At 45.7% G+C, this 10826-nt stretch overlaps 1 protein-coding gene across 1 annotated transcript; it reads right to left on the reverse strand.

Annotated features, from left to right (window-relative positions):
- Positions 1 to 629: 629 nt before the first annotated feature.
- On the reverse strand, positions 630 to 4411 carry LOC141019020 (keratin, type I cytoskeletal 50 kDa-like). Its single transcript, XM_073493779.1, has 7 exons — positions 3947 to 4411; positions 3786 to 3868; positions 2209 to 2365; positions 1271 to 1432; positions 1030 to 1155; positions 877 to 951; positions 630 to 782 (listed from the first exon to the last, which is right to left on the reverse strand). The coding sequence occupies exons 1-7, from the start codon at positions 4409 to 4411 to the stop codon at positions 630 to 632; spliced, it is 1221 nt and encodes a 406-aa protein (XP_073349880.1).
- Between the last annotated feature and the right edge of the window lie 6415 nt (positions 4412 to 10826).

Genomic DNA, 10826 nt, shown 5'->3' on the forward strand with positions numbered 1-10826 from the left:
CAGCTTCCATACTTATCTGTTTACACTGCTGTATCTCCTGTCTGTGTCTTTGTATAAATCTTCATCTGCTCTTTGATCCTGTGTATTTGTACACAGCTGTAGTATTCTGTTGTACTTATACTTCATGTATTTCAAGTGACTGTACATCAGGACACAAACACTCAGAGGCTCTTTGGACTCTCATTTTATTTCTTGTTGAACATCAGATTCAGATCAGCATCACTGAGCGATGATGATGATGATGACGATGATGGTGATGAGTCGCTGGCGCCCTCTGCAGCAGCTCAGCGGTAGGAGCGACCAGAGATGGCTGCGGCGGAGGAGGAGGAGCTAGAGGAGGACACCACCTTCCCATCAACCACCTCCTCCACGACTGTCACAACACGCTTGGTCGTAGTGGAAGTGGAAGAGGAGGAGCTGAGGGAGCTGACACTGTCGACCAATCAGAGAACAGAAGAGTCAGAAGGACAGCCGAGGACTTCCTGCTTTATTATTTACATTTTGACTTTAATACTAACTGATTACTCATTACCTACCTAATTACTGAGTATCTGATTACTACAGTTATTATTTGCACACTTCTTTTCTGTTTCCTTTGTAGCCCCGCCCCCCTCAGGTGTGATCCTGTCTCACCTGGTGCTCGACTCTCCGTCCAGCAGCCTCCTGTACTCGGCGATCTCCATCTCCAGTCTGGTCTTGATGTCCAGCAGCATCTTGTACTCCTGTCCCTGTCTCTCCAGGTCGGCCCTCAGCTGCTGCAGCTGCTCCTCCAGCGACGTCACCTGAAGGACGAGAAGAACAAACTCTTCATCGAGTGTCTGAGAAGAAACGCGAATCAGTTCGGCGCCACGATTCAAGTCGTGCTTTCTGCCTCACCTGCATCTGGTATCCGGACAGCTGCATGGCGTAGCGGCTCTGTGTCTCAGCCAGACTTCCCTCCAGAGACGCTTTCTGCACAGAGAAGCAGGAACGTAAACATCAAGTATTTTACACCGATGTGAGTCGTGTCACTTCCTGTCTGACGCTCACCAGGCCGAGCAGCGACTGCAGCTCGATCTCCAGAGACTGCATCGTCCGTTTGACCTCCGTGACCTCTGACCTGGACGTCTGCAGCGTCTGAGTCTGAGTGACCACCTCTTTGTTCAGGGTCTCCGTCTGCACAACACACACACACACACACACACACAGAGAGAGAGAGAGGTCCAGTCAACACATGCACGTAACTTACAGGTGATCTCTGCGTCCACAGGAAGTGATGTCACGGCGTTACCTTGGCCGTGAACCAGGCCTGCAGCTCTTTCTGGTTCTTGGCGGCGATGCCCTCGTAGTGCTCTCTGATCTCCGCCATGATCCTGGAGAGGTCCTCTCCTGGAGCGGCATCCACCTCCACGTGCACCTGGCCGCTCATCTGAGCGCGCATCGCCAGCAGCTCCTGCAGGAAACACGAGACGAGAGTGAGTGTTCACACTAACAGGCCCCTCAGAAACAGCTGGTCGTTCTCAGGTTCCGCAGATTAAACTTCAGGTTTGTTTTCCACCCTGAGGCCGAGCTGACGGATGATTCTCCTCTTATTAGATTACTTCCAATCAGGATTACTTCCTGTCTGCGAGGCCACGTTAGTGCTGGTACGATAAATAACATCCTGACCTCCGTCTGCTGTCTGTTTGTATCAGAGCTGCAGAGATTCATTGATCAAACTGATTAATCGATTTTCAAAATATTTGCCGATTAATATCATAGTTGACAACTAATTGATTAATACAGAAGATGATTTTCTCAGAATTCTGAAAAAAAGAGTCAGAACTCAAATCTTTCCTCGTCCGTAACTTTGTTCAGTTCGATTTTAAAGAAAAAACATCAAAATTCTGATTTCAGCTTCTTAAACGTGAATATTTTCTAGTATTTTGTGTAAACTTGATGCTATTGGATCATTGATCATTGAATCAACACACCTCGAGTAATGAAATATACCTGTTCTGTGGCTTTTTAGACTAAACAAGTAAAGAAAATAACTATAAAAATAAAAGAGAGCAGGTGTGTGTGTGATGAGCAGCTCAGCCTCTAGAGGTCAGTAGTGAGTCTGTTAGAAGAGACTGATGTGTGCAGAGTGTCACGCTGCTGTTAAATAATGATTCTGGTTCAAATGATCTTTTGTTTACATATTTAATCTCTATTTTTATAATATATTGATTGTTTCTGCTTCCTCACCTCCTCGTGGTTCCTCTTCAGGTAGATCAGCTCCTCCTTCAGACCCTCGATCTGCATCGTCAGGTCTCCCTTCGCCATGTTCAGCTCATCCAGGACCCTCTTCAGCCCGGCGATGTCGGCCTCCACCGACTGACGCATGGCCAGCTCGTTCTCGTACCTGCAGGAGGAAGAGGAGGAGGAGGAGGAGGAAGAGGGTGAGGAGGAGGAGGAGGAGGAAGAGGAAGAGGGTGAGGAGGAGGAAGAGGGTGAGGAGGAGGAGGAGGAGGAGGAAGAGGAAGAGGGTGAGGAGGAGGAGGAGGAGGAGGAGGAGGAAGAAGAGGAAGAGGGTGAGTGACTGTGGTGTGTGAACATCACAGACTCTGTTCTGAGTCTATTATTAATATACAAATATAAAAACTAACTCACACTGTCACCACCTGCACGTATACTCTGAGTATTTATCTACTAACACTACTACTTGATTATAGTAGTACAACTACCACACACACACAGACACACACACACAGACACAGACACACACACAGACACACACACACACACACACACACACACACACACACACAGACACACACACACACACACACACACACACACACACACACGCAGACACACACACAGACATACACTCACACACACACACACACACACACACACACACACACACACGCAGACACACACACAGACATACACTCACACACACACACACACACACACACACACACACACACACACACACACACACACACACACACACAGACAGAGGTAACCCCTTACACACCTGTGCTGCTTCTTTGAACGTTGTAAAACTGACTGAGGTCACAGCTGCTCCACCTGTCCTCCCCTCCACCTGTCCTCCCCTCCACCTGTCTTCACCTCCACCTGTCCTCCCCTCCACCTGTCCTCCCCTCCACCTGTCCTCCCCTCCACCTGTCTTCACCTCCACCTGTGACTGATCAGTTCATCACCTCCATCACATGCTGCTGTGTTTTCACTCTCTGCTCCAGTGTGAACAACACTTTCATTCAAACCTCCTCATCACACAGTCTGATCAGAACTGATCAGGTCTACAGATACTACAGATACTACAGATACTACAGATACTACAGTTACTACAGATACTACAGATACTACAGATACTACAGTTACTACAGATACTACAGATACTACAGATACTACAGATACTACAGATACTACAGTTACTACAGATACTACAGATACTACAGATACTACAGTTACTACAGATACTACAGATACTACAGATACTACAGTTACTACAGATACTACAGATACTACAGTTACTACAGATACTACAGATACTACAGTTACTACAGATACTACAGATACTACAGTTACTACAGATACTACAGATACTACAGTTACTACAGTTACTACAGATACTACAGATACTACAGTTACTACAGATACTACAGATACTACAGATACTACAGTTACTACAGTTACTACAGATACTACAGATACTACAGATACTACAGATACTACAGATACTATAGTTACTACAGTTACTACAGATACTACAGATACTACAGATACTACAGCAGTAAGTCATTTGGACTCACTTGGTCCTGAAGTCGTCTGCGGCCAGGCGAGCGTTGTCGATGCTCAGATGGACGGATCCGTTCAGCCTGATGGCGGCCTGAATCTGGAGAGAACAAACAGAACATCATCAGAACCAGAACCAGAGGATGGAGTCAGCTGTGAGGATGAGGATGAGGTCTACCTTGCCGGTGATGTCAGCGATGGTGACGAAGAAGGCGCTGTAGTCCCTGGTGGCGGGGCCGACCTTGCTCTCCACAAACTGCCTGATCTTCAGCTCCAGCTCGGCGTTGGCCTTCTCCAGGGAGCGGACCTTTGCCAGGTAGGTGGCCAGACGGTCGTTCAGGTTCTGCATGGTGAACTTCTCGTTGCCGATGACGCTGTCTTGCATGCCGGAGACGCTGTAGCTCATGGAGGCTGAGTATCCTCCACCGTAGCCACCGCCACCACCCATGGAGGCTGAGTATCCTCCACCGTAGCCACCGCCACCACCCATGGAGGCAGAGGAGATGCGGCTTCCAAAACCACCTGCTCCTCCGTACACACTGCCGGACTTCCTGGACATCCGTGAAGCCCCACCGGCGCCGATCAGGGAGCCACTGGAGCTTCCCATGGAGGTCCTCACTGACCTGGAGGAAGTCTGAGACATGTAGCTGGTCATGATGGATGCTGTCTTCTGCTGTGGCTGGAGACGACACAGAGAGGAGAGGAGAGTGACGAGGCTCGGGTATCTCCTCCTATTTAACCTCCTGCAGAGCTGTCAATCACTCAGCAAATACCACGGCAACAGGTGAGGCAGGGAGCCAGGTATGTGTGGTGGAGGCCGGTCCTGGGTGTGTCGGGGATGGTCAGGGAAAAATGTAACCTTAAAACCTGCTCACCTGCCTGACAATGCTGGTGTTTGTTTATCAGTGCCAAGGCGTGAGGTCTCCACATCCTGCAGGCTCATACGACCTTTGGATTGTAATTAGTGCGACGTGTTGGAACGAAGCTGCCAAAAGTTCAGGCGATCAAACGCTCATGTAGAGAAGGTTACAGTAAGTAGTGAGAGCTTCTGAGGAATGAGTGTGGGAGGTAATTATACAGTGAGAGGAAGACAAACTGACACCAAGCACGACTCCAGGTTAATAACAGCCTGTAGTGAAACAAAGTCTAGTTCATAGTTTCTGTCACACAAATAAATTGTGTGATATTAATGTCATTTGCAACAAGAATAAATGTTGGGATGAGAACATGAAGTCCTGCAGGGAGACGAGGAGGAGAAGGTCTGAACGTGTTTGTAACTAAAGTGGCCTGTAAAGACGGACTAGTGAGCAGATGAGTCTCCGTGTTCGCTGTGAGGACGTTTAATGTCCCCGACAACCTCTGTAGTCTCATTTAGACACTTGTTAGCAACCGCTAACTGTTTTTAACACAGAAGAGCTTTACAATTAAACTGTGGACATTTAATGATGGATTTTATGTGGTAGAACGTGCAGAACGTTAAATACATATCACAACCCCCCATGACGAGCTCCAGGCTTTGAGGCCAGTTTTCATAGTGGTCAAACTGTGTGATTACATCGTCAGGTGATGCACCGCGGCCCAAAAACACTTTTCAAGCAAAAAACAACAAGAAAAGCTCTGTGATGAGCTTCTTATAACCATGTTACAGTAATGTCCTACAGCGCTGTACAGAAACCATCCTGACAGAGCTGACCTTCGAACAGAGACTTCAAAATGGAGGAAGGTTTGTAGTTTATAAACTGTGTCACCATTCTGACTCCGTTAACAGTTAGCTGTGACTGAGCTCATTAAAGAGCTAATAACAAAGTCAAACAGAGGATCAATGTTTCTGAGCGTCACAACTTGACTCGTTTCTCTTTCGCTGTCAGAATTTGATCCATTCGGTCCAATGACAATTACAAAGTCTAGAAGAGCCGCGCGATTGATTCACGTCATCCGAGTTCAAGTTAGCCGGAAGCTAAAGAGGAAGTTAGCCGGCTCAGAGGCTCTACGGGCCCCACAACACACAAGAGTATTTTCATAGCTGAGAAGTTTTTTTGGCTTCATGCTCGACTGAACATCTTTCATGTGAGTGTAGGACTGAACGAGGCTCTGAACGTCTGAGGGATGTACGAACACCACATGGTTCAAGTTGTGAACGTATCACAGTGTCACAGCAGTGAGACGTCTTCCAACGGCTCATTAATGCTCAACGTTAGAGACAGATGTGGACGGACTTCATTTCATCTGTATGTCTGCACGTTTTCCAAGGGCTCACAGACCAAACGAACCGAGCAGAACCTCCGAGACAAACAGTCAGTACAGAACAGCTGGGAGGAGACTGGACCAGAATTTAACCTGAGATGGACGGCGGCGAAAGGAAACGTGGCGGTCCATGCGAGACCAACTTGACTCTGAGCGGCGCCCTCTGGTGGTTGTATTGTTTAACATCCATTACAACATGATGGACACGTGTTAAGTATTTTATTGTTTAAAACAGCCGTAAAGGAGCCGTCAGTGCAGAACCGACGTCTGAACTCTGGAATAAAATTTGCTGCTGTCAAGTAGATTTTTTTCAATGTAAGAAACATTGTTAACTGTGTGTGATTTGTTGTCTTCAGGGCTTCTCCTCTATTTAAATAAATGAAAGTTAATCTTCCCACAGAGACTCTCACATCGTCACAGCTCAATATTTAACCTTTAAAATCTTGTCGAAACACGTCCGGCTGCTTTTTGCCTCTGGCTGCTCTGTTTAACCTTTCATTTCATCAAGACGTCTCCAAAGACACATTATCTATGAAACAGGAGCCAAAAACACCCTGAAACCAAAATATCACATCAAGTTTTGATGTTTGGTTGAACCCCCGCAGCTCCTGCAGCTCGGGACCACAGGACCACACAACCACAGGACCACAGGACCACAGGACCACAGTGTGTGGATCCTTTTCAGCCTCAGTTATTATTTCCACTTGTGTCTTAATTTTAATCTCTTAATCCCAGTTGAGTCTCAGGTAGTTTAACTGGGATTCTGTTCTGGGATCTGAGAAGGGCAAGACCTTTAAAAGTTAAACTGCTGATGTTGGTATTTCTGCATTGAACCGTCTTCATGTGTCTCGACTTGTTGGTGAAAACTGAGTGTAACTGATACTGATACTGAACACCGGGTCCATCACCCAACGTTCAACCATCGTGGTCCCTCAGCATGGACCACGATGGTTTTTCTTTTCATGCCACTAAAAGGCGTGAACGTTTGGGTTCAGGAAAGATTGAGATAGAAAAGTTATATATTTTTTTGCATCATAATGTTTCTTGGTTTCACATTAACACTTTAAACCTTGAACATCCAGCCAGGTATCCCAAGAGTTTTAAATATTAATTCATTCATTAATGTTGGACGACACTGCATCGCTGTGATTCACATGATTCTCCCTTTTTAACGTTGTTATGAGTCATAAACACGATCTTTACCAGAATACTGTCACCATTTGCAGATATTGTAGAAACTGATCATTTATAATGTTTGACACAGATTATTTTCTGTAATAATCCAAAATCCAGTTCAATAATCCCACAGAGGAACCAGAGTGATGCTAACCTCAGTTAGCTCCAGAAATGTCCTCCCACGTTTGGATCAAAGCCGAGCCGAGGTGAGAAAATCCTGCAGAGTCAGTCGACCCGGGTGAAAATGCAGAGTGCACACAAAAGCCCGATCTTCTGGGTTTATGTGGGACCAGTAGAAAAGGGAAATAAGAGATAGATGCATCTGAAGTAGCTCAGTGCTAAATGTAAAGTTCATAATTATAATAAAACAGGTGCGTTGACCCACAAGCTCAAACAGAACCAGCTGCTCTGCTCTGATGCTTCTGGTTTCATAAGAGTACTTTTATTTTTTCCCATGAAGCTCAGTGTCAGGTCGACTCTGAACGAGTCGGTCCTCACCTGAACTCTGCACACTTTCACACAGTCAGCACTGTTTAATCTTTTATCTGTATCACAGATTTGTGTTGGTTCAGTGTAAGTATTTAAAGCCAGTCAATCTGTTCATTCCTCTCCACTCCAACCCTCTTTATGACCCACCTCTCCTCATTCCAGCCTTTGTGAAGAACCACACACCCTGCTCATGGTGTCCCATCTTTCATCAGCGAGCTTCACCACCCTGATGCAACACTGCAAACAATCCTCATCTCACATACTAGAGGGAGGTAAATAAAGAATAATAGTAAAACTGCTGGCAACGCTTGGTTTGCAACTGTCACTGAATCTTAAATCTTTTATGTGAACAAACCTGTTTCTACACCCTGCAGCTCACCTCTTACCCCTCACAGTTTGCTGCCAATGTAATGCTTGACTTTCTCTGTGTCGTTACACAATGACAGCAGTGTTGCTGAGAGCCAAGTCATCACTCACCTGAACATCAGTCCGCAGTAATCCACCTGTGCAGGCCCAGCCTGTCTTTTTGCAAACGTACCCAGGTCGCTTCAGCTTGGCTCACCTGCCACAGCGCTGCTTTATCAGGTTCATCAGGAGCGTCAGAAGAACGGAGAGTAAAGTTTCATCTGGAGATCAAATAACTAAAAGTCAGAGCAGGTTGATGGATCGTCTCAGTTTATTAAAGTTGACTCGCTCGCATGCATCGTTTCTACATGACCAGTCACGTAACCAGAGAACTGGATGCCTGCAAACTTATTGTTGAAGGAAATGAAGCAGTGTAACTTTAAACTTGCTTCCAAACTGTTTTGTGTGCACAATTTTTCAGAACACAAAGTTTACAGGACTGGTTCACAGCGTAGTGTCGGAGTTACACAGCGTAGTGTGGGAGTTACAGGACTCGATGTTCGATGTGGCCAAAGGTTAAAGAAGCTGCTCACATAATAACGGGGACGGCCTTCCACTCCGAAACACCGCTGTTCCGAATCCGACTTTCAAGTTCCAATTACTTCCCAATAGGGTCAGGGGTCAGGGTCAGGGTCAGGGTCAGGGTCAGGGTCAGGGTCAGGGGTCAGGGTTAGGGTCAGGGTTAGGGGTCAGGGTCAGGGTCAGGGGTCAGGGTTAGGGTCAGGGTTAGGGGTCAGGGTCAGGGGTCAGGGTCAGGGTCAGGGTCAGGGTCAGGGGTCAGGGTTAGGGTCAGGGTTAGGGGTCAGGGGTCAGGGGTTCCCCAATAGCCTTTTCGGGGTCTTTAGAAAAAATGGGAAACCCCGCCATTATGACGAATGGAAGTCTATATTCGGAAAGGCGGGGTGTAACCCATAATAACAAAGACTGGCAGGAGAAGCTAATGCTAAATGCTGGAGCTAGCATTAGATTCACAGACTGTTCCTGTCTCTGCCTGTGACAACACATTTCTCACTGGTCACACAAATAGTAAATTCCACCATCAGTTAGCTCAAGCTGCTAACGTTTAGCTTCTCAGAATCAAGCCAACACAGATTAATTACTAACTACGGTTTACTCTCTGTTAACCATATGTACTCCTCACTGTGGCAGCTGCTGTTTGTTGGAGCGATGCGTCAATGCGGCGGCCATATTGGTGCAGTGAACCCCAGACTCCTCATGCATGTGAGTCTCCTGATGCACAACGTGTGTCTGCAAATAAAACGATCATAACTCATTGAATCTTTGGAGGAGTTTGGTTTGTTACCATCACATGATTTCTGTCTAGTTGTAAACTGGCTGCCATGATCTGATGTTGTTCATGATTTGAAAGATAAGTGGAGACTTAAAGCTCCTGTGTGTCTTTATGTTTTCATTACTTTAGATTGAACCTGTTATACCAGCAGAGGGGCGGGGCTGTCTCTATCAGAGTGAGCGAGTACGTCCAGCATAAGTACGGAAAACAGACAAACTACATACACAACTACAGTAAATGTGGAAACTTGTTAAGTTAGTTCAAGATTATGATGACACCTGCTTATAGTGAATGTTTTGGACTGCGGTGTTTCGTAGCTTAACATATTTTTGATGTTCATATTGCTGTTATTGTGAACTGTCCAGATATTTGTATAAATTATAGTTTTATGATTTGAAAAGCACCTGTGACTTGAATTGAAATTAAAAAATGCGATGCCATCTGTCTTTACACACCAACTTTCAATTGTTCATGTAAATACGAGGCTAATTCAATAATCACACTGAAAAATGATTATTTTTACAGCTCATACACGTTTATGAATCAACCAGAACAACAAAAAGGATAACATGAAGAAAATATAATATACAGGCTGTGATATTGAATCTGTCCGAGAAAGATTGACAAATAAAAACACTTCATGTATCTGAGAGGTCTTTAAATCCGTCTTGTTCCTTGTCATCTTAGGAAATTAGCAAATGTAATCACAATCTTAAAGTAACTCCATTTTTACTGCAGTTCTGCTCATGGTTTTGTCCAAGTCGTGTTGCCGTACCTAGCTGTCCAAGATGGTGGACGTATGTGTGCACGTGTCTCTCACAGTTGGTGTCGAGGCCGTCCTCCTCCACGTAGTCCTGAATGTGGCACCATCATGTTTCTGCAGACGAACTGAACCCTGGTGTGTCAGCAGGGTCGTACAGAGCTTCAGCGTGAACCACAACACCATCTTTAATCCGTCATCCGAGAAGAAAAGGTACGTACAGAAACCGTCACAGGCCGAAGCGTTCATTATTCTGTTTTATGAGAAAATTTAATACGAAACGAAAAAGAGTCGCGAAGATGAAGAAAACAAGACAAGTGAAGAACATGGAGAGTTTCACCGTCTGATGAAGGATGAAACATCTCAGCGTCGCTGCATCAACACGATGACACGATGAAATCCTTTTTATTTTTAAATGTGCGACTCAACAGTTACAGTCAGACTTATCTCACCTGGGAAATGACTGAGGACTGCATGTTTATACCAGAGAGATGAACGATACAGATTTAGCTTTAATTTCACATAAATGTGTAAAACGATTGAGGATGATAAATCTTTTTCAGCCCCTCGACAGTCTCTTAACGTTACGTTAAAAGAAGCAGTGACGCTGTGAAGTAACTACCTGTGACCTGTAATCTCCTGCTGTTTAACCTCTGAACACTGAAGTCTGACATCTGAACAGGTCACAACCTG

This window comes from Pagrus major, chromosome 23 (genome assembly GCF_040436345.1).
Source record: "Pagrus major chromosome 23, Pma_NU_1.0".
NCBI lineage: Eukaryota > Metazoa > Chordata > Actinopteri > Spariformes > Sparidae > Pagrus > Pagrus major.